The sequence below is a fragment of the Saimiri boliviensis genome, chromosome 3 (assembly GCF_048565385.1).
Source record: "Saimiri boliviensis isolate mSaiBol1 chromosome 3, mSaiBol1.pri, whole genome shotgun sequence".
Lineage (NCBI taxonomy): Eukaryota > Metazoa > Chordata > Mammalia > Primates > Cebidae > Saimiri > Saimiri boliviensis.
In genome coordinates this window covers 178,334,245-178,359,096 of record NC_133451.1, presented here as the reverse complement: position 1 = coordinate 178,359,096, position 24,852 = coordinate 178,334,245, and the positions used below count along the sequence as shown (strand labels likewise).

At 40.3% G+C, this 24,852-nt stretch overlaps 1 protein-coding gene across 7 annotated transcripts in view; it reads left to right on the top strand.

Annotated features, from left to right (window-relative positions):
• Window positions 1–24,852, top strand: part of PALLD (palladin, cytoskeletal associated protein) — a 449,105-nt gene that overhangs the window by 173,410 nt on the left and 250,843 nt on the right. For all 7 annotated transcript variants that reach the window (XM_039479028.2, XM_039479030.2, XM_039479026.2 and 4 more), the window contains one exon: window positions 13,654–13,832. In XM_039479028.2, coding sequence (XP_039334962.2) covers window positions 13,654–13,832 — 179 coding nt within the window. The remainder of the gene's footprint in view (window positions 1–13,653; window positions 13,833–24,852) is intronic.

The following is a 24,852-nucleotide window of genomic DNA, read 5'->3' as shown; positions in this document are numbered from 1 at the left end:
GGGTGTTACGTGTATTTTTTTTTTTTTTTTTTTTGTCTTTTGCCAAGTCTCTAAGTGCCTCTGAAGCCAATTTTTAAAAGTTGTGCATTGTGAGATCACAGTTGCTTTGGGGCATACAGGATGTAAGCACAAAATGATGGACTGTAGCCAGGTAGTGAGGGCTCTAATTGTAGTCAGAAAGAAGAACATTTTCTTCATGACATGACAAAATCTGTGTTTTTCAAAGAAAATGATTTAAATCTGTATCAAGTCATAACATTAGTTTCCCACTGGGGGGAAAAAAAACTAGTTTATTATTAATAGAATGAGATGCCAGCCTTAGGCAATTTGCTCTGAAAAACCAACTGAGATGAAACATGGCATTTTATTCGTTATTCAAATAGCCAGATAAAACAAGGTGTAATTAGTTCTGACTTCCTGTTCTTGCTCACACACCTGAGGCCCCTCCCCGCTCTGCTGTAGCTCCGCACACCCAGGCAGGCTCTCAGGGGAAGCAGTGGAGCAGCTTTCTTGGAGGACAGCTCACTTGTCTACATATTCAAAAGTATGTATTTGATCAAATGGTTGGGAGGAGGACAGGTATTATTTAGAAAAGTACCTTTGTGACTAGAACAAGAAAACCAGCTGCAAAGCAGCCTTTGCAGGCAGAATGTTTGTGAATCTTTCAGGAACTTGATTCAAGGAGTGTGTCAGATGTTAAATCCAGGCATATATGTATATGGCTACTTTGTGTGTGTGTGTGTGTGTGTGTGTAAAAGTGTAATTTCACATTTTTAAAAAATGAAGACATTCACAATTTTAGCCAGAACAGTTGGTACAAGGCCCATAAGTGCTACCTGCTAAGAATATTATTCCTTCTACTTCCAAGGTTTCATTATTAAAATAGAAGAGTTCTCACCTCAGTGGATACTTAATTTATCACACCTCTCCTTGGAAAGCTGACCTCTAAATGCGAACTTCCAGAAGGAACACAGAATGAGAATAAAGGAAAAGCGTTCAGGAAAGAGGGTGGCTTTGAAAGGAGTTAGCTGGGAAAATCTTGAGAAAGAAAGTGAGCCCATTTCTGTACATGCAGTTATTGCCTGGTGGGCAGTTTACAGTTTAGCTCTGCATGTGCTCACTCCCTGTTGTAGGTACCTGCTTTGTGGTTCTGCAGAGACCACACCAGCCACATTTGAACACCATTAGACTAGACTAGAGCCAGAACTCTGAGAAGGGAGGCTCTTCCTCAGCCTCTGACAGAGTCACCACCGAATCTGACTGTCCTTCTTGCCTTGAACAGTTGAATTTGGCTCCATGGATGAAGCCTCAACCAACTGCATCCTTGCTTGGGCAGTAGATGAAAAAGAAAGAAGCAAAGGCTTCTGAATTCTCAAGTGTCAGCTTTTTCCAAAAGTAGGCTCTTTTCCCTTCCTTCTCAATCGCATCTTCCATTCAGTGTTCTCCTCTCATCTTCCTAGTCATGATTAGACAGATTAAGGCAAGAAACTGGGGGTTTTGCTAATGAACTTGGGAAAATTTTGAAGGACATCTCCTGTGTTTTGGCTTTTGGGGAAAGCTCTTCCCTCTTTAAGGAAAAAGTTGCATTGGATGGAATTGCTGGTCAGATGCAAAGAAATAACTGCTGGGCTTTCTAGGAGTCTGTACGTGAACTGTTTCACGTGGGTTTCTGCAATTCCGTAGAGTTGAAAACACCAACAGGAGCTGCAGCCCTTTTCCCTAGTTTGGCTTTAGTCCTTTTGAGTTTCATAATTCTGAGGTGATCGTTGTATTCTAGTGGACAAGTTCCAAAAGCACAGAAGACTGACAGCATTGTCTGATAAAGCATCTCCCATTTTATCCCCTTTGGAATGTAATCCAAGTTGCAACAATAGCTAATAATTACCTGCCATAATTGTAGCAACAAAATAGCTGAATGTGCACCTCTGGCTGATTTACGTATGCAATTTATCATTCTCAAGCTCGCCATAATCCATTCTTTCCCCCCAATGCTTTGAAGCCTTGGAAGCATTCAATACAAATTTTCACAATATAGGTGACTTTGAAGTGAGGCTTGTCAGGTCATGCTGACTTACTTTTGTACTCGCATAGAGAATTGGTGAGGGTGAATCTTTTATTTTAACTAACAAGTGTAACTTGAGAATTTGTGAATGACTGACAAATGGGTTGGGAACCTTTTTTACCTTCACATACTGTGAAATGTACTTCTGTCTACTCATGGGAATGAGTCAACATTTGCAAAAAGCCATAATGTTCACTGGTGCCAAAATGACATTTTTTAGTTTCTCTGGCAATGAGCTATAAGTAGGACAGCTGCCCATCCTAGTTTGCCTGAAACAGTCATTATTTATGCCCATAATTATCAACAGTTACCTATTATTTCATTCTCAGAAATGTACTGGCTTGGACAATGTATTATATGTTCACCCTGCATATCCAAATAGTGCAGAAAAACCCAGTATTTTCATGTGCCGTGGCCAAATGACAACTTATTTAAAAAAATAGAAAATTATTGGAATTAACAGTCAAAGATAACGTGAGAGATTAGAAATCAACATTTCGCATTGACTCCTGCGTGAGAAAGCAATACGTAAGTGTAGACTATTAAAACACACGAGTATGTTTCAATTCAGGTGCCAACACTAATTGGTTGGTAGTGGCTGCCCCTAGCATTCATCATTGGAGAAGGACTCTGAAACCAAGGTGGAGACCAGTGAGATATGGGTCATAAGCTCTGGAAAAGCTAGTTGTAAAACATATACCAGGTATTCAATGTCACCACCATAGAGCCAGATGAGGTTTTAGTGATAATCCAACCCAGTGTTTTCAAAATGTGTTCCCAAAACACTGATCCTTCAACATGAATCTCAGAACACATGTTCCATGGTCCAGTGAGACTGAGAGTGATGCCTACCATATTTCTCTCTCGGAAATTCAGTGTATATTGGCACAGAGCTCTAAAAAGTTCTGTTTAACTTTCTTACAGATGTTTACCTTTGTTTAACCCAGTGCTTCGTAAACCTATTTGGCCACAGAAACCTTTTCAATGTTATCTGTTAACTTGCTACAGAACTAGTTTCTTGGTACACAGTTGAGGAAACTGTAGTCCAGCTCATTCCTTGCATTTCACAAATAAGGAAACTCAAACCCCAAATGAGAGAAAGACTGGACCACAGTCAACTTGGCTGATGTATAGAACTTATTGATATAGGAGATAAAAAGAAATTACTTAGGTAGGTAGTGAGGGTATAGGAGTCCTCGGAAAGGTTTTCCTTTTAATGAAAAGCAGCCCCAAAACTATTTTTTCTAGCAAAGAGCAGCCAGTAAACTCCAGTTACAGACACAGACAAGCAAGCGCAAAGCTGGCACGGGTGAATGCCAGCAGCTGTGCCAACAGAACAGGCTAGTTGGGACTAGGCATGCTCAAAATGGTGACTCCACCTTCCCTTTTCTTTTCCAGCCACATGTACAGTAAGGAGCAGATAACATGGGCTAGTCAATTGGAAAGCCTAATTGCATAATAAGATTAGGGTGGGGTGGCCAGCCTTCCCGAAATGTCACAGCTGATCCAACCGATCTGTGGGTCCTATATCAATCAGAACAGCCACTTCGAGCATGCCTATAAAAGCCGGTGCACTCCCATTTGGAAGGCCCCTCTCAAAAAAGAGAGCTGTTCTCCTTGCTGTTTCTGTTGCCTGTTAAACCTTTGCTCCTAAACTGACTCCTTGCGTGTGTCCATGTCCTTTATCTTCTTGGTGTTTACTCCAGACAAGGACACTTCTTTATCAGAACTGCTGACTCCAAATCCTAGCTCCTTCCACTGCATTACCAATGAGGAAAATACTAGAAGCAATTGAAGATTTTAATAGCTTCGGGCAGCACAGTTATTTAGTAGAGTTTACTTATTTTTATAGGTGTGTGTTTGTTTTGCTCTGTCGCCCAGACTGGAGTGCAGTGGCACAATCTCGGCTCACTGTAACCTCCGCTTCCCAGGTTTGAGTGATTCTCTTGCCTCAGCCTCCAGAGTAGCTGGGATTACAGGCGGCTGCCACCATGCCCAGCTAATTTTTGAGCTTTTTTTAGTAGAGATGGGGTTTCACCATGTTGGTTAGGCCAGTCTTGAACTCATGACCTCGTGATCTACCCATCTCAGCCTCCCAAAGTGCTGGGATTACAGGCGTAAGCCACCACGCCTGACCACCCTGACCTGTTGGCGGGTTTGTTTGTTTGTTTGTTTGTTTGTTTTGTTTTATTTTGTTTTTTGAGATGGGATCTTGCTTTTTCACTCAGGCTGGAGTGCAGTGGTATAATCACAGCTCACTGCTGCCTCCAATTCCTGGGCTCAAGTGATCCTCCCACCTCAACCTCCCATTAGCTGGGACTACAGGCACATGCCACCATGCCCAGTTAGTTTTTCTATAGGGTCACAGTCTTGTCATCTTGCCCAGACTGGTCTCTAACTCTTGGGCTGAAGTGATCCTTCCACTTTGGCCTCCTAAAGTGCTGTGATTACAGGCGTGAGCCACCATACTCCACTTATATTGTTTTTTAAAGAGGGTAGATAAATATCTGTATATTCATAGTGTCAGACACTAAGCTACTTCTCATGGTCAAAAAAAAAAAGGCAAAATAAAATCATTTTCATAGTTTAATTTTATCTGAGCTGGTCCATTCCTCTATTTTATCCTTTTTCCTTTGGAGATAAAGTGGTTGTTTGAGGAAAGAAATGCTAGACACAAATTTGGTTTTGGTTCAAATTCTATTTTATTATTTCCTGGGCTTTGAATTTCAAAAAAAGCCTATCTATTTATTGGTCTCTTTTGGGCCATAAGGTTAAAGTACATCTGCTGTCCACACAAATTTAGCTATTGGCCTTCGAGCTAAGCAGTCATGAAATTATAGCCATAGTAAATTTAGGCAATGATTAATTTCACTTCGGTCGGCCTGTAAATCCACATGACAGAATAAACATAGTGTGTCATGTGGTTAATGTGAACACATGTAAAAAATTAAGAAATCTTTGGTGACAAGACAAAAAATACTCCATAAAAATTAATTGGTGTTTAATTGTGGATGTATGAAATGCAATACTTACAGATGGCCTGACTTGGCATGTAGACATCAACAAAACTTATCTTGGGCATCGCTTTCAAATTTTGTCTTGGTGGTTCTCCAGGTCATGGCAGACCACTGTCATTCCTTTGAGGGAAAAGAACACCTGGAAAATATAACCATTGCTGAAGCACTTATCTCTCTGGGGTTTTTTCCTACCCTTTGTTTTCATTATTATACCATTACAGAAACTGGTTGCTTCAGCTTTCTTCAAGCATGGACTTCATGAAACCATGTGGTTTCATGTGAATTGGGAGAAGGAGGCAGCTGGGGGCTAAATTTGCCATCCTGAAATCATCCTTGACATCGCTTTGAAGATAAATGTTTCCAGGAAGTACAAATCAGTGAAGTGGTGAGGGAAAAATGGAGAGACATCTTTCAACATAACCTTGTTTCCCCTTGAGCATAAAGGAATTGATTTAAAGGAGAAAATAAAAACTCAACAGTTTTTAAAGGTTTTTATTTAATAAGCACCTCATTGTTTCTATTAACTGGCTTTTAACATTTACCATTTTGCTTAGCAGAGTTGGAGAACATTACCCAAGATTCATTGATGAAACTTGATAAGTGTTATAAGTCAGATTTGTTTCCTTTTAAGAGCCACATGTTTAAAATACAGTGCACAGAGAATTTTCACGATACGTAGTTGTGGTTCAATAAAATAAAGATAGCCAGAAGAAACTGTCACTCATAAAATCTACATTTCCTGCTAAGTGTTAGTATTAAAATAGATATTGCTAGTCAACTTGTAAGCCAAGCGATGCCATATGTGATTTTTTTAACATAAACTATTCGTATTCTATACTGGAAGGTGTATCTTAGACTTTGCAGTGATTTGTTGGTTCCTTTCATTAATCATGAATTTATTCTCATAAAAATCAGCACTCACGACCCTGTCTTGGAGAATCGGAGTACTCTGAGCATTCCCAGATGTGTACTGCAGTATCAGTGCACATTTCTGAGCCTCACTGCCAGCTGCCAGAGTCACAAGAGAAACATATCACTAGGCCATGTCAGGGAGGTGAATTTTTAAACATTCTTCCACCACCCAAGGATGGAAGTGATTGGTGGTTTTCAAGGACAGCCATTGGGTCAGAAGCAGCTGCAGCCCCTTGATTTTAATTATCCTCCTGACCCCTTGATCCCTCACCAAAAAGGCTCTAAGACTGTGGACAGATGCAGCCACTTGCCTCTAACAACTGGACTCAGACCAAGTCAGCAGTCACATTTCACCTCACCTTGAAATGTAGAAAGTGAACAATTAGATATTGAACATTTTAATGTAAAACACCTTCTTGAATTTCAATCCAACCACATCCTGCGAGTGCCATAATGTGATCCTTGAATTTTTGGCACTTATCTCATTTTTAAGCTGAAATGTTTGGAAAATCCTTATGTGGAAGGAGGAACCATTATATAACAACAATAATACACACAAACATACACACACACATAGATACATACACACACATAGATACATATACACACACATACACACACATACACACATGTATACATATTTATTAAAAAACATTTCTAAATCCCACAGAATAGTATAAAGAAATACACCATCTTACAAAACTATAATGTTACAATCCTTTTTCCTCTATGTGCTATAATCCTTTATGAACAAAGGGAAAATTCAAGACTCATGAATATTATCTCCTCTCCAATAAATTGATTGCAACCTGAGTATTATATCCAAAGAAACGTATATAAGTATGAAGCTACAACCAACTTTGAAACATCTCTGAAGGAGTTCAGGTTTCTATGTGATGGAAAAACCTAAGCTCATTAAGTAAAATGTATTCATTGCATTTCCTTATGTCTACAATTGGCTTTTCTTTTCTCTTAGCCCCTGCTGCTAGACTCATGAACTAAGAAACCTGGCTTAGCTGACATCTATGCTCCCAGTCAGTTCCTGCATCATAGTTAAAGTGCAGTTAGTCCTTGATGAATGAATTAATGATTGATGAATGAATGAATGAGCATGACTACATCTTCTAATCCTTTTACATTTTATTTCCAGTTAGTACAAGGTTATTTTCATTGCCTGTTTATGGCCTTGAAATCTGACAGCCAGTCCCAACTGGTTTATTCTCATATTAGCAACTCAATTCTTTTGAAGGGGCATGTACCATGCCCACTGATTTTGCAACGTTTAGCTCTCCAACTTCCTTCAGCTCCTTGTCTGGGTGGCAGTTACACAGCTGTTTAACAGCTGCACCAGAAATTAAAGAGGAAGAATCAGTAAACTTTGTTAAAACATGTATCTGTCTACCAATAGATACATGTTTTGATGAAAGATGAAAGCTAAAAGCATTAAGGAAAATGAAATTTTGGAGACTACTGGGTTTTTATTGTTTGTGTTCTTTTTAATTGCTATAGATAAATGAGAGTTGCCTGTATCTAAAAATATAATGATAGCTACTTTGCAAGGTACTTGTGAAAATAAAATAAGGTCATATTTGCAAATAACAGGCATTTAATAAATATTAATTCTCTTTCCCTTAATCTGAATTTCCATAAGTCCTTAAGACTTATCATTATTTCCAAATATTGTATTATCTTTTCATCCTAATTATGAGATCGTAGGTACATAATTTTAATGATTTTATGGCAGAAGTTTAAAAATTGGATTGAAGTTGATATTTATCAGAAGTTCAGAATGGGAATGTAGATGGCATTTTTTAAATATGCTACCCAGAGACTGTTCACAAGATAAAAGGCTTCCAGGTATTCAAAATGGAATGAATAAAGGTTCGAGGGGGTCCTCAAGTCAAATTTTGCTTGAGTGGATTCTCTCTTAGCCGCATTACATGCTTCCACCCACCCCCCTGTCTCAGTCAAAACCCATTCCACTCTTAGTCCATAGTAATTAAACAGGGCTTTGAGGATCTGGAGGAAAGTGAGAATGTATCTCATAGAAAGAGATCCAATTGAGGATGGCAAATGTGTTTCGTTTCAAACTTCAGCTTTAGTTGCTTTGTAGCCTACACAGCTATCCTGAGCATTCTGAGGTGTTCCATTTCACTACTGAAGAACATTCTGATGAGTGAGTGACGTCTGCCACGGGAAGAAGAGGGGTAGTGTCCTTATTTGTGCCAAGCATTTGCCCAACCTATGCTTCATCCTCATATGCTTCACAGTTTAGCTTGTCAGCCCAGTATCTCTTTCCCTAAGTGACACCAGCAACAAGAATTTAATGTGAGAAAAATTTCAAGAGGTCAAAATTTAACCAGCAGATCTCACATTTTCCTCTTTAGAAAATAGTAAATGTTTTGAGTTCTTTGCCAGGAAGCTGGTAGAATTGTGACCTTTGAGAAATTGAACTAAACAAACGTGACCGTAGCACACCCGTCTCGTCCAATGTGTGGTGTGTGCCAAAACTTCAAATCTCTCAGATCCTCTTAGTTTAGGCAAGATCATTCTTCTTTAATCAGCTACGTAAAAAGTGGACGAGACGCATTTCCTTTTCTGATATTTGCACTAACTAGATTATTTTGAGTTTAATTGTATGCATTTTAAATGCACTTCAGTTTGAGTTGCTGAAGTCTATAAGCCTCTATCCATATACATTTTAAAGCAGAAACTGTGGCTCAAAACTATCTGATCAGTTCTTTCTTCATCTGTAAGCATATTATTCTTTGATAAGCTCTGTTATCAAATGTGCCCTGTTTGAAAATGTAGCTTTGATTACTATTCAGATATGGTGAGGTCAACCGATGAGGAGATGACTGTCATTGGAAAAATACTAGTTTGGTATTTGAAGTTCCCAAGAGGAGGGGCATGCGCACTGCAGGGGACTGCAGGGGAAGCTCCAGGATTGGTCAGAAGGCCAGGGAGCAAGGGGGAGCTTTGGAAAGAGCCTTTGTTAGGAACCCGCAGGAAAGGCGCAGGTGAGGCGAGATAAGCAGGGTTAGGACTGCCTCTTTTGAACACTTTCAGTGGGTTCTCAGGCATACGGGTTGTTTCTGGTTGTCTAGTATCTGGCCCTAGGTTGACGAGGGGAGGGAAGCTGTTGCCCTGAGTCTGAAAACCCAGTAGAGCAGGTGCTGAGTGTGTGGGGTCTGGATTGATTAGATTGCATATGGCACACATGCTCCCAGAAAGATCCTTTACATCTCTAGGAACTGACCAGCCCTGGAAGGGGCAGTCCCTCCAGGGTCAGCAATGTCCTAGATGCAAATTCAATACATGCAAAATTCTGTTCTTTTTCTCTCTGTACTCAAAAAAAAAAAAAAAAAAAAATTAACCTCATTCGACAGTTGATTATTTGTCCCTCTTGGATATCATCTGTGTTGTTTCCTTGTGCCATTCTTTGATATCAAATGCATTTATGCTAATTTCCCCAACTAGAAATCAACTTGATTGTTTTAAAAAATGCAGTTTTTAACTTTTAAAATTCATCTGTGCAAAAACAGAGTATTGCACATAGTTGGTGCTTTAAAATGCTTATTATCAGCCACACATTACTTTAAAGCATGGGTCTGATGAAAAAGCAAACAATGAAAAAATGTGTGCTTTAATAGATTTGTAAAATGCTACATATGTATTACATCTCACCACTTGGTATTTGCAATTCACATTTTCTCACTTAAGGCCCTGGGAAGTCCTATAGAAAAGAAATTAACACTGCCCCAATCCAACCATTTACTAAGCGTATTCGACCGTGAAAATTTTTTCTCATTGAGTACCTGCTAACAATCTATGAATATGTTGCAGAATGCTTTTCTGTCATGTTTTTTCCATAGAATTTGTACTTTAAAAAATAAGATTGGTTATAAACTGAGTGATAATGCTAAGTTTAAGGCTAAAGAAAATAGTAAATGCAAAAAAGTGCTTGAAATATACCTTAATACTGGCAGAACAGTTAAGACAATGAATAGATTTTTTTTTTACCTTAGTCTAACTCATCTATTTAGTCATATGAAATGGTTCATTATGTAATAAAACTCTTCTATAACTTCATATGGCAAAATGTTTGGTGCGTGTAAACCACTAGGCTGACCCGTTTTTGCTTTTTGGACATGCATATGTTTTGCTCTTCAGCTCAGTGAATAAAATTGAAACATCATCTCAGATTTTAACACAAAGTAGAAGAAATAATACAGAGAAACGAATAAATTTGCCCAATAAGGTATAATTGAAATAGTTAACAGGACCCATGCATATTGCTTTCAGGGACAGCAACTGTCAACCACAGAAAGTCAGTTATTGACGTAAGTGCCTGTCAGGTGACTAGTTCTATGGTGTGAAAATGTGGTAACATAGGGTGTGAACCAAGAGGAGGAGGGGAATAAAACCTGCAAATATTTGGATGGCAGGCTCTCCCTAGAAACAAAAAGGGCAGCACAGTTTCTGGCCAATATTTAGATCAATGTGTGTTTGAACTGTGATTGGTATCATTTGCATATTGGAACTAGCAATGGCAGAGCAAAGAGGTGCAACTGTGACTTTAGGAAAGTCATCTAGCTTCCAGTTCAGCTTCCTCATCTGTACAAGGAGATGAAACTTTAAGGTTGTTTTGTTAAATGGAGGACTGTATATTTAATGATTATTTCATGAAATGATGTAGAAAAATATTTCATGAAATGATGTAGAAAATTCATTGATGAAGGGTACAAGTAATTAATGGCTTTGCTTAATTGAAATATACTAGGATACAATCATGTTTCTGCGATCACAGGCCCACGCTGGACCTTTAAAGGTATAGATGGATTTGGCCCCTTGTCTTTATCACAACCATGGTACTTAATTTTCCATGTTATACTGAAATTAGCTCTTGATGGGCCTTTCTATCCTACTGGAATGTAAGTTTTTCCATAACAGCAGCCTCGTCTTATATTAACTTACTCTCTAGGTTTTAGCACAATGTTTGACACATTAATGTATTAAGGATGCCTTTTAATTTTCAGTATTTCTACTGCTTTGGCATGCAGTGGACCAGCGATACAATATACATTTATTTTTTTAAAAAAATGGTTGCTATGTTTAACAAGTGAGCAACCTAGATGGAAAGCCAAGACTCTGTAAGGCAGTTCATTCTGGTCCAGAACATATCAGACCAACACTTCTTAAGCTTTAGGTGCACGTGATCACCTGGGGATCTGAACCAATTCAGTAGATTCGGGGCAGGGGCCAAGATACTGCACTTTTAATAAGCCCCCAGGTGATGCTTCTGCTGCTGGCTCCAGGGCCACACTTTGAGTAGCAAAAAGCATGAGTGGGCAACCTTTCTCTATAAAGGCCCAGATACTAAGTATTGGGGGCTTTGAGGGCCATATAGTATGTTATAACTCTGTCCCTATAATGCAAAAGCAGCCATGGACAATATGTAAATGAATGAGCATGGTTATGTTTTCCCCCACAAAAAAACCTTATTTAAGGACTCCAAAATGTGAACTTGATGTCGCAAAATATTATTCTTCTTTTGATTTTTTTTTTAAACCTTTAAAAGTATAAAAACCATTCTTAGTTCAAGGGCCATATAAAAACAGGCAGTAGGCTTGCAGGCTGAAAGTTCCCTAAGTTAAAGGATAAGACACTAGTCACTTCGGTAGTTGGCAGAGGTTTCCCTGTGGAGTACATCTAACCAAAAGAAACGAATCCTTCTCTCTATTGAACCTCGGTTGCATTTTTTTCAGGCTTCACTTTCTCCCAAGAGGTGATTTATATCTTTTCTATGGAAGGTAGAAATACTCTAATTGACAGTGCAGACAGACAAACTCAACTAGTTTCAGAGTTTAGCAGGCATTATTTTTTCTATTACCTGTAGCAGGTAATGCAGTTCCTCACAAATAGAAGAAGCTCTGTAAGTGTATATTCAGTTTATTTTTATCTGTTGAAGAAGGCTTTAGCTTGATCTTAAGGAAGAGTAGTTCCTAGATGGGATTAATGAAGAGGGTGAGGAGATAATTCAAAGAAGAAAATGTGGGCACAGAAAAGTAGGCAGGTAATATTTGAGGACTATGTAAGGAGCCGCAAGTCCATGCAAATATTTGGCAGAAACAGAGGATTAGTGTAAGAAAACGATAGGGCCCAAGTTGTATGAAAGCAGACAATGACAGATCTGAAGTTTAGGGAATCATGTGTGCAGAGGAAGAAAGAATTTATAGTCTGCTGGTGATGGAGGGACCAATTGAAACACAAAAGCCACAGTTAGTACTGATGGGTGAGGATCTGGACTGTGGCTTTGGAAAGATAACAGAAAAAAAAGACTGGAAGATGACCCTGGGCCAGAAGGCCCTTGAAGACTTGGTGATAACAAAGAAAACCACACAGTGCTTTGGAATCAAGTAATACTGCCCTGCTCAAGTGCCTCGAAAATAATATGGCTTGCATGGCATAGAATACTCAGTTGGCTGGTTATTATGTGCCTTTTAATTCCCAAAGTCTTATCTGTTCTTTGGTGATAATCACATATTTAATGTTTAGTATGGTTTCTAGGGTTGATACTCATAGTAGTAGCAAACTCATTTGCTATATTAACTATTTTCAAATTAAATTAGACAAAAGCCTACATTCTTCCCCCAAAACAGAAAAAAGACTTAGTCTTCCATGTCACATTTTCACAAAAGGATGTGAAATCCAAGTAATTTTATACGAAATTAGACTTAGAGAAAATCTCTAAGTGCTAATGAAGAGCTTAAATGGACAATATTTTTCCAGAGAATTCAATCCTTTTAGTTCTAAGTGACAGATTTCTACACATTTATTTAATAATAAATCTCATTTGGAATTTTTCTTTTTTAGGGTGGCTTTGGGCTTTGTTTTGTTTTGTTTGTATGTTTGTTTCTTGGTAAAATGTAAAGGCAACCAGATGTTACTGAGAATCTGAGGTACTAGGGGAAGAGGAGAGAGAGTGAGAGGGAACCTGTGTTCAGTCTGACAGCCTGTAGTTTCCCACACGAAGGGCCTGATTGTTTGGGAAAGGAAAAGTGCTGACCAGCAAGAATGAATTAGAGCACAACCCCTATATCTCTCCACATCTTGGAGGCCAAGCGGTCTGCTAGAAGGTTTTGTAAATATCAGAAATGTGGAAGGCATTAAATCTGTTACTGCTCAGCTGATCAGAAGTCTTAAAGGTCAACAAAAATATTGCTGCCTGTGATTTTTTTTAACATGATGATAAATTTCCGTTCATATATTAAACATTTTTGAGCATAATGTTTATATTACTTTTATATTTTTCTTTAGGTAAGAATAATAAAATTGTAATAAATGTAGGAGGCATTTGTTACAAGCATTTTACGACACTGAGTTTCTGTTTCTTTTATGACTGAAATGGTCTTTCTGAGTTTGACAGCATCACTTGCGTCGATAAAATGTACAAGGTGCTTTACAAAGAAAACCTGTGAGAATTATCTAGTCATTAATTTCACAGTCTAAATTGTAGAGTTTCCATCAATAACACTGACACTGATTTTTTTAGTCAACTGAACACCGTTTTGCGTAGCCCCAGCCTTCGCTTCTGCTTAATTGTTTTAAACATCACCGTTTCCTTTCCCTCCCGTGCTCTGACCTCCGTTTGGCCTGCAGATGGTTCTGTGAAGGGAAGGAACTGCACAACGCTCCTGGTATCCAGATCCACTGTGAGGGTGCGGACCTCCATACCCTGGTCATAGCAGAGGCCTTTGAGGACGACACGGGTCGCTACACCTGTTTGGCCACGAATCCCAGCGGCTCAGACACAACATCTGCTGAGGTCTTCATTGAAGGTAAGGAAGGGAGCCTGGTAATGGGGGACAAAGGGGTGTTGATGTTCTAATCACTCCAGTATCCTAGGGAGTGTGAATATGCCTTTCCAATGCAAATGGCACAACAGTGTTCTAATTCAAACTTCATTTCCCTGAGAACCTTTAGAAATGGAACTGTTAGGCACCCATCAACTATCTCCAATGCCAACATTTGTTCCTTTCAGTGTAGAACGTATCCACTACATTAACTTGAATTATTTAAAATGTAAGGTATCCAAATTATTTTTATCTTTCTCTAGTAAATGAAGCATGGGAACATAACTGAAGTACCATATCAAGCAAAGGTAAATGGTAACTAACTCAGGAACTCATTCATTTTACTTTAAATGAATTTTAAGTGAATACTTTTAATGTTCTAATTTTTACTAAATTCTAGAATGTTGCCTCTTTTGTTAAGACTTCATTATTCCTGCTTAATGTACTATGAACTTGTGAGAGGTGAGAATATTAAAGAATCCATGTTGTATTAAAGAGGGTTAAGCAGAGGATGGGATCTTTCTGTTGTTCTATTAATTCATTTTTGACAGGATTCAGTCTCCAGGGAGTTGGAAAACTTGATATTAAAGCGTTATATTTTACATTTTTATTGTGTTTTGATCAATACCATTAATTTGCAATACTTGGAAGTGTTTAAAGCACTGTAATGTTTATAGTGTTCCTAAATCCATAAATTGATGGGTGCTCTCTTAATTGGTTGCTTTTTAAAATAATAGTTAAAATACAGAAAGAATATTAAAATCCTTGAGATCTGCACTTTTTAAAAACCATTTAATAGCACCCATATCTTCATTATGTAAAGGTGAAGAAGGCAAGATGTGAGCTGCCATTTATAGCTCCTTCAAGAACTGACCCACAAAAAATAGCTTTAAAAGTAGGGCCAGGTGAGGTAGTTCATGGCTGTAATCTTAGCACTTTGGTAGGCCAAGGCAGGAGGATCTCTTGAGGCCAGGAGTTTGAGACCAGACTGGGCAACATACTGAGACCCTGTCTCTTAAAAACAAAACAAAACAAAAAAACACTTTTTTAAAGTTAACCTGGCCTAGTGGCATGTACCTGTACTCCCAGCTACTCTGGAGGCTGGGGAGGGAGGATTGCTTGAGCCCATGAAGTTAAGGTTACATTGAGCCATGATGACACCACTGCCCTCCAGCCTGGAAGACAGAGTAAGACCCCATCTCTTAAAGAAAAAAGAGGAAAATTTAAAAATAAAAAGTAACTATTACCATTGACTAAAAGCATATCCCTTTACTTTGAGCAAAAGCATCCTCCACAGTATCTTTGGTAGCATCTTGGAGTGCCTCAAGGCACCTTTCCTGCTAATACAAACAAAAACAAACATTCCATATGTAGTAACAACGAATACTTACATGATACTTATAAAATCCTCACATACACACACATAATCATTTACACTTTGACGTCGCCTAAGAGGTATTATTAGTGTTCCCTTTTTACAGCTGAGGCCCAGAGAGGCAGGAGAAATGTGTTCAAAGTCACACAAGAATTTTGACCCAGACAGTCTTGCTCCAAGACCGGTATTAACCACTCTCTCATACTGATAGGTATTTTAAAGTGCTGCATGAATGAAAAATGAATGACAAAAAGATGTTTAAAATTTCACTAATGGGTTAGCAGTATTATCACAGGTGGGTTATATAGCAAACTTCTTGAGGCATCTTAGAATACAGTGAAGGGAACTTAAATTTCTGTAAAAATCCTGTCTGCTAAACGATGATCAGATTTGTCTCCAAGTTCAGATAGAGTGATTTTAATTGAAATTCTTCATTTGCTTGCAAGATTATTAGAAATGTGATAAATTTTGGGATGTGCTGCTTCTATGCTACAAATATTAAATGAAATCACATTAGATTTAAGTAAAAATCTATCAACTTAATTTAACCAACATTAAGACCCTACTAAGTACCATACGGTGCAGGTATAAATGTGGTTAAGAGACAGTCCCTGGTGTCAAGGAGTTCTCAATCTAACAGCAGAGAAGCACACTGAAAAAAAAAAAAATGCCAGGTGTGGTGGCTCACACTTGTAATCCCAGCACTTTGGGAGGCCAAGGAGAATGGATCACTTGAGGTCAGGAGTTTGAGACCAGCCTGGCCAAAATGGTGAAACACCATCTCTACTAAAAATACAATAATTAGCTGGGCATGATGGTGGGTGCCTGTAGTTCCAGCTACTCAGGAAGCTGAGGCACAGGAATCACTTGAACCTGGGAGGTGGAGGCTGCAGTGAGCTGAGATCCTACCACTGCACTCCAGACTGAGACTCCAGAGCAAGACTCAGTCTAAAAAAACAAAACAAAACAAAACAAAACAAAAAACACCAGAATATAAAATGATAAATTAATATAATAAGTGGTATAAGAGAAATTGAAAGTATTTTAAGAACTTATAAAAGTTAAATGCATGATATATGATATATAAAAATCTTATATATAATATAAAATGAGATATATCATTGCCTCTTGAAACCAGCTGCAGAATCTAACTCAGATAGACTCAAACTCTCACCACACTGATTTTTAACTTTAAATGTGGTTCTCCTATATAAAAGCCTCTGAGCTGCCAGTCCTTTCAAATCATCTGCATGAGGTGCTGAATATGAGAAAAGTATACCTCTAGTTCTATATGCCACGTATCTTCCATGTTCAGGACTTGAACAGAGATAGTGTATTTCTTCCAGTCCACAGCTTTCCATGTGACATTGCTGAACTTACTGAGACATCCAACATGATTGGGTATCTCTGACTTTAGATAGATCATACGTGACTTTAAATAAATTGAAGGGAGGGTAAGGAAGCTGGGCATGGCAAGAATGAAGAGTTGTGAGAATTGAATCTGCTAAGCCTAACAAAGTGCTTTAGAAAGCTGGCTCCTTGGCCTTGTGAAATATGAATAATTTTTTTAAAAACAAAATATTTTAGTGTTTTTATCCCTAAGAACAGTTATGTGAAGTGGGAGGGAAGCTCAGAAAAATTCTTAGCCTCAACTTACGACTCAAAGTAAGAAATTTTTATATTTTACTTATTCTAGCACTAACTTAGAGTCACCCTTATTCCTGTGGAAGTGCTTCCTGAAGCATGTTATGACTACATCAGCAGCCATTGGCAGCCTTCTATCAGAGGGTAGAAAAATTTGTTTCTGAAATTAAAATATCAGCAAAGCCTTCTGTAAAAGTTTAACAACCTGCTAATTAGAAACTGTCTAAATTTCTCTGTTTCATCATGCATCAAGTTTTAGAATGATGCAAAAGAAGTTACAGCATCAGAACAGTGGCTAGCATCCCTTTAAGCCCTGTTCTTCATTTTTACAGAGATCATCTCATTTCATCCTTACAAAAATCACTCTCTTTAAAAAATTTTTATTTTTTTAAATTGACAAATAATAATTGTACACATTCCATATGACACCACTGAACTTACTGAGACATCCAACCTTGTTGGGTATCTCTGTTACCAATGTAGTTACATTTTGATACGTATTACATATAGTGATCAGATCAGGGTAATTAGCATATCCATCATCTCAAATGTTTATCATTTCTTTGTGTTGAGAGCACTTGATATTCCCCCTTCCAGCTATTTAAGACCATATAAGGTGTTATTGTGAACTATAGTCATCCTATAGTGATATGAAACAGTGGAACGTATTCCTTTTAACAGTTACAGCTGTCATTTTAAATGGTCTCTTCCTATCCTCCCTTCTCCATCTCCTCTCCAGCTCCTCTCAGCCTCTGTTCTGCTTTCTACTTCTATGACATCAATTTTTTAAACAGAAAGTTAAACACTGCATGGTTCCACTCATGTGAAAACTTAAAATCACCCCATTTTATAGTTGAAGAGAGTGAAGTTTTAAGAGGCTAAGTGATGACCAAGATGGCACCTATATGCATGTGCACAGACACACACAAACACCTGGGAGTCAAGGATTCAAACGTAGGGAGTCAGACTCCTGAATGTGCCCTCGACCTCCAGCATAAAATGCAAATAAACTCATGACCACTGGGGCAGCTACAGTTCCTCACCTTCATCTGGTCACAGAATTTAGGATCTGAGCACAGCGCTTTTCAGGACATACAATTGCGCACTTTTTGGTCACTCTCAAGAATATAGTGGGTGACTACTGGAAGGGAGGCAGCGGTTCACTGCGAAGCACAAGGCAGCGAAAAAGCAGGCCTCTGCCCTTGTTCCACTAACACTCCCGAAGGGGAGCATATAACCCAGTCAGCTGGTAAGGCAGCAGCAAGTGCTGCAGAGGAAACCAAGGTGGCTGATGGGACATGGTCATCAGGAAGACCACACCAAAAGGATGACATGCGGTCTCAGACAGGAGCCTGAGAAGGAGCCAGTAGGGAAGACTGGGGAAAGAGTGCTCCAGACCAAGGGGACAGATGCAGAGGCCCTGGTGAGGACAGTCAGATGTGCCCAAGGAGCAGGAGGGAGTCCAGGGTAACTGGAACATCAGACGGATGTAGCTCAGAGGCTTGGGCCACAGCTGGGTACGCGGAACACAGGGACTAATCACTGTTAGTTTGGCTAAATAAAATTGAGAATCATGGAGGGTTCAAACGATTCATGTTTTTTAAGTGACACTTTGGCCTATCATTGGGGAGACCAGTAGAAGCCTATTTCGGCAGGACACAGGAGAGACACAGGTGTGTCCGGAGGACACGGAGTAGATGGCAGAGTGAGTCAGATTCGAGCTGGGCTCGGAGGTGGGTCCAAAAGCCCTGCAGTGGTTCCGTGTGGAGGCGAGGGGGTGAAAGGAATCAGGGATGACTCTGTGGATTCAGCTAAACTGCTTGTGAGGACAGTGTTGCCGATCTGTGAAATGAGGAAGACGGGGGAGGAGCAGCGTTAGGGGACAAGGAATTGAGTGCTGTGGTTTCAGTATGCTCTGTGTGTGTGTGTGTGTGTGTGTTTGGAGATGGAGTCTCACTCTGTCACCCAGGCTGGAGTGTAGTGCCATGATCTCGGCTCACTCTGTGTGTGTGTGTGTGTGTGTGTGTGTGTGTGTTTGGAGATGGAGTCTCACTCTGTCACCCAGGCTGGAGTGTAGTGCCATGATCTCGGCTCACTCTGTGTGTGTGTGTGTGTGTGTGTGTGTGTGTGTTTGGAGATGGAGTCTCACTCTGTCACCCAGGCTGGAGTGTAGTGCCGTGATCTCGGCTCACTCTGTGTGTGTGTGTGTGTGTGTGTGTGTTTGGAGATGGAGTCTCACTCTGTCACCCAGGCTGGAGTGTAGTGCCATGATCTCGGCTCACTCTGTGTGTGTGTGTGTGTGTGTGTGTGTGTGTGAGTGTGTGTTTGGAGATGGAGTCTCATTCTGTCACCCAGGCTGGAGTGTAGTGCCATGATCTCGGCTCACTCTGTGTGTGTGTGTGTGTGTGTGTGTGTGTGTGTGTGTGTGTTTGGAGATGGAGTCTCACTCTGTCACCCAGGCTGGAGTGTAGTGCCATGATCTCGGCTCACTCTGTGTGTGTGTGTGTGTGTGTGTGTGTGTGAGTGTGTGTTTGGAGATGGAGTCTCACTCTGTCACCCAGGCTGGAGTGTAGTGCCGTGATCTCGGCTCACTCTGTGTGTGTGTGTGTGTGTGTGTGTGTGTGTTTGGAGATGGAGTCTCACTCTGTCACCCAGGCTGGAGTGTAGTGCCGTGATCTCGGCTCACTCTGTGTGTGTGTGTGTGTGTGTGTGTGTGAGTGTGTGTTTGGAGATGGAGTCTCACTCTGTCACCCAGGCTGGAGTGTAGTGCCATGATCTCGGCTCACTCTGTGTGTGTGTGTGTGTGTGTGTGTGTGTGTGTGTATGTTTGGAGATGGAGTCTCATTCTGTCACCCAGGCTGGAGTGTAGTGCCATGATCTCAGCTCACTCTGTGTGTGTGTGTGTGTGTGTGTGTGTGTGTGTGTGTGTGTTTGGAGATGGAGTCTCATTCTGTCACCCAGGCTGGAGTGTAGTGCCATGATCTCAGCTCACTCTGTGTGTGTGTGTGTGTGTGTGTGTGTGTGTGTGTGTGTGTGTGTTTGGAGATGGAGTCTCATTCTGTCACCCAGGCTGGAGTGTAGTGCCATGATCTCAGCTCACTCTGTGTGTGTGTGTGTGTGTGTGTGTGTGTGTGTGTGTTTGGAGATGGAGTCTCATTCTGTCACCCAGGCTGGAGTGTAGTGCCATGATCTCGGCTCACTCTGTGTGTGTGTGTGTGTGTGTGTGTGTGAGTGTGTGTTTGGAGATGGAGTCTCACTCTGTCACCCAGGCTGGAGTGTAGTGCCATGATCTCGGCTCACTGTGTGTGTGTGTGTGTGTGTATGTGTGTGTGTGTGTGTTTGGAGATGTAGTCTCACTCTGTCACCCAGGCTGGAGTGTAGTGCTGTGATCTCGGCTCACTCTGTGTGGGGTGTGTGTGTGTGTGTGTGTGTGTGTGTAGACAGAGTCACACTCTGTCACCCAGGCTGGAGTGTAGTGCTGTGATCTCGGCTCACTCTGTGTGGGGTGTGTGTGTGTGTGTGTGTAGACAGAGTCACACTCTGTCACCCAGGCTGGAGTGTAGTGCCACGATCTTGGCTCACTGCAACCTCTGTCTCACAGGTTCAAGCGATTCTCTTACCTCAGCCTTCTGAGTAGCTGGGATTACAGTCATGAGCCACCACACCCTGCTAATTTTTGTGTTTTTAGTAGAGACAGCGTTTTGCCACAGTGGCCAGGCTGGTCTCAAACTCCTGACCTCAAGTGACTTACCTATCTCAGCCTCCCAAAGTGCTGGGATTACAGGCATGAGCCACCGTGCCCGGCCTGAACACTCTGTGTTTGAAATCTCTGCTTAGCTAGCCACACAGATGTGTCAGGTCGGTAGTTGCAGACATAAACACAGATGTCTAGAGCACAGGGTGAGAATGCTGTATTGGGAGAGCATCAGGATATAGATGGTAACCAAAGCTGTGGGACTGGACACAGCTCCAGACAGATCAGCTAGGGGGAAGAGGGCATGGGGACAAGGAGGGGGTCTGAGTCTCAACTCCTGCCTGTTGAAGTTGAAAGAGGAGTTGCCAGCAAACAAGAATAAGAAGGAAGAGCCCCTAGGGTACAAGAGATACCAGACTGAATGGGTTAAGGGAACGCAAGAGAGAGTTTCCAGAAGAGGGGGCTGCGGGCTGTGTCTCCTGAGAGATCCAATCAGATGCGGGCCAACAGCAAACCACTGGGGTCAAGCAACAGTGGGCGTTGTCAGCGATTTTAACAAGAGGAACGAGCTGCATGAATCTGAACAGGGTCAAAGGTCAGACGGTACTGGTTGAGAAAATTTTGTGAAATATGGAAAGAGAAGCAGCAAATAACAGATATTTGTTGGAGAAATTTTGCTTAACCAACAACAGGAATAGGGGCTGGTATCTGGAACGGACCATGGGGTCAAAAAGATTGGTTTTCACAGTGTGTGTGTTTTCAGGCAGGAGTTAGTAGAATATGTTTACAGGCTGATGAAAATAGCATGAGAGAAAAATGGAGCATGCAGGAGGAAGGAGAGTAAGATGGGGAAAAGAAATGGAATGTGAAAGGGCACGCTCAAGAACTAGCTGGCAGAGAGCCTCTCAAGGACTTCCTATATAAATAGGAAAGATCCATGTAAACATGTGAAATAAATACAGACATCTCAAGTTTCCACTACTGCTTCCCTGTGTGATTATAAAATGAATTACACGGACTGTTAATAGCTTTATGAGCTCCAAAGAGGGCAAGATAGTGCCCCTGAAATGTGGACTGAAGAAAGCTGGATTAGACCAGACCTTGTGGATAAAGAGGATTGGGGTCAGGTGGAGAGGAGGGCAGGGCAGCACGAGAAAGGAGGGGAACATTGAGATGCCATCTCACACCAGTTAGAATGATGATCATTAAAAAATCAGGAGACAACAGATGCTGAAGAGGATGTGGAGAAATAGGAATGCTTTCACATTGTTGGTGGGAGCGTAAATTAGTTAAACCATTGTGGAAGATAGTGTGGCGATTCCTCAAGGATCTAGAAATAGAAATACCATTTGACACAGCAATCCAATTACTGGGTATATACCCAAAGGATTATAAATCGTTCTATTATAAAGACACATGTATCCATATGTTTATTGTGGCACTGTTTACAATAGCAAAGACTTGGAACCAACCCAAATGTCCATCAATGATAGACTGGATAAAGAAAATGTGACACATATACACTATGGAATACTATGCAGCCATAAAAAATTTCATGTCCTTTGCAGGGGCATGGATGAAGCTGGAAACCATCATTCTCAGCAAAGTAACCCAAGAACAGAAAACCAAATGCCACATGTTCTCACTTATAAGTGGGTGTTGAACAATGAGAACACGTGGGCACAGGGAGGGGAACATCACACACCAAGGCCTCTTAGGGGGTGGAGAGCTAGGGGAGGGATAGCAGGGGGCGGGAGGATTGGAAAGGGATAACATTAGGAGAAATACCTAGTGTAGATGATGGGGGGATGGATGCAGCAAACCACTATGCACGTGTATACTCATATAACAACACTGCATTTTCTGCACATGTACCCCAGAACTTAAAGAATAATAAAAGAAAAAGAAGAAAAAGGTGGGGAAGGGAACCAGCATGATACAGATTGGCAGGTTCTGTTTGACACAGGCTCTCAGGGCTACAAATAATCAGATGAAATGTCAGCCCCTCTGAAGTGGCCCTGTGAAGCATGCTGTGATGTGAAATGTGGGATTGCTCCTGGTAATCACATAGGGTAAAGCCCTTGGTGCCAGGACCGCTGCCATGCCTCCCTAGGCATAGATTCCATTCAATGGGTTTTGAAAACTTTCGAAGAAAAGCTAAATGAGTTTAAGCACAGCTTGGTGGTTCTTCATGTTATCTATTTTAAAATAACTTTTCATGATATTTTATGACGGCTCTATGCTTTGGTTTCTTTATCTGGAGAAAATTAGACTGTTGTAAAGATTGAATGAGTTAATCCACTGGAGTGGTGCCTAGCACATGCCATAGGCCATTATTATTATTTTAAAATACGCTTTTTTTTCTTTTCTTTTCTTTTTTTTTTTTTTTCTTTTGAGATGGAGTCTTACTCTGTCTCCTAGGTTGGAGTGCAATGGTGCAGTCTCGGCTCATTGCAACCTCTGCCTCCCGAGTTCAAGCAATTCTCCTGCCTCAGCCTCCTGAGTAGCTGGGATTACAGACACTTGCCACCACGCCCAGCTATTTTTTGTATGTTTAGTAGAGACAGGGTTTCACCATGTTGGCCAGGCTGGTCTTGAACACCTGACCTGGTGATCTGTCCACCTTGGCCTCCCAAAGTGCTGGGATTACAGGTGTGAGCCACCATGCCCAGCCATATTTATATTTTTTTTAAACTAAAATGTACAGATAAAAAGAAGATATAAAAATCACGTGTAAGGCAGGCATGACGGCAAGTGCCTATAATCCCAGCACTTTGGGAGGCTCAGGCAGAAGAATCACTTAAGTCCAAGAGTTCAAGACCAGCCGGAACAACATAGTGAGACCCTATCTCTAAAAAAAATTAAAAAAAATAAATAGCTAGGCATGGTGGTGTGCACCTGTAGTCCCAGCTACTTAGGAGGTTGAAGTGGGAGGGTCGCTTGAGTCCAGCAGGTCAAGGCTGAAGTAGCTGTGTTGGCACCACTGGACTCCAGCCTGGGCGACAGAGTAAGATCCTGTCTCAAAAAATAAAAATAAAGGCAAGGCACGGTGGCTCACGCCTGTAATCCTAGCACTTTGGGAGGCTGAGACGGGCAGATCATGAGGTCAGGAGATCAAGACCATCCTGGCTAAAACGGTGAAACCTTGTCTCTACTAAAAATACAAAAAATTAGCCAGGCATGTTAGCACGTGCCTATAGTCCCAGCTACTCAGGAGGCTGAGGCAGGGGAATTGCTTGAATCCAGGAGGTGGAGGTTACAGTGAACCAAGATCGCACCACTACACTCCAGCCTGGGCGACAGAGCAAGACTCTATCTCAAATAAATAAATAAATAAATAAATAAATAAATAAATAAATAAATAAATAAATAAATAGAAATAGAAATAGAAAAGCATGTTTAATCCCTCTGCCTTATGACAGTCACTCAATATTTTTATGTTTCCAGTCTTTTTCCTACATGTGAGTACTTCTATTTTGCTGTATGTATTCTTTTGAACCCTATATTTTTAAATTTAACCTATTCTGTCACAAACATCTACCCATGTCATTAAACATTCTTTAAAAGCATTTTAATTCCTTTGTAGTTATTCACCATTTATCAAGTTATGTGTCACTGATATTGCTTCAGTTACTCTGATCTGTGAATGATTCTTGCTGTATTGGTAATTACAGCAACTGATTTAAAAGAGAGGGAAAGAAGTAAGTAATGGAAGTGAAAGAGTGTATTTATTCCTCAAATGTTGAAAGGCAAAATATGTGTAAAAGGATAAACTCCATAATAGAACCATAATATATAATACGTATATATAGTAAACATATAAATTATGCTTATTTTTATGTGGTTATATATTTTATTTATATATTATATGTAATATGTATTTTTTAATGATTGATATGCACCTCTGTGAAGACATCTTATTTCTTGAAGTTGAAGCTATATGATTCACATCTAGTTTACTTTTACTCAGAAATACATTTTTTCTAGGAAGATATTAAATAGACAAAAATAAAAACAATTACAACATAGCATTTTCATGAGTATAGGGAAATGCACATTTTGATATATTATGATTTTATGCATATCTCTTGGGAGATGTAAAAAACGGAAATAATGATATATCCAATAATATCGGAATGATAAAACGATGGTAAATTCACACAAACGAATTTGAAGCAACCACTAGAAAATCATGAAGTGCCTATTTGTTTACTGACACATAAAGGCATTTTGCAAGTATTAAGTGGGAGAAAAAGCAATAATTGAACAGTATACATAGCATTGCCTATGTA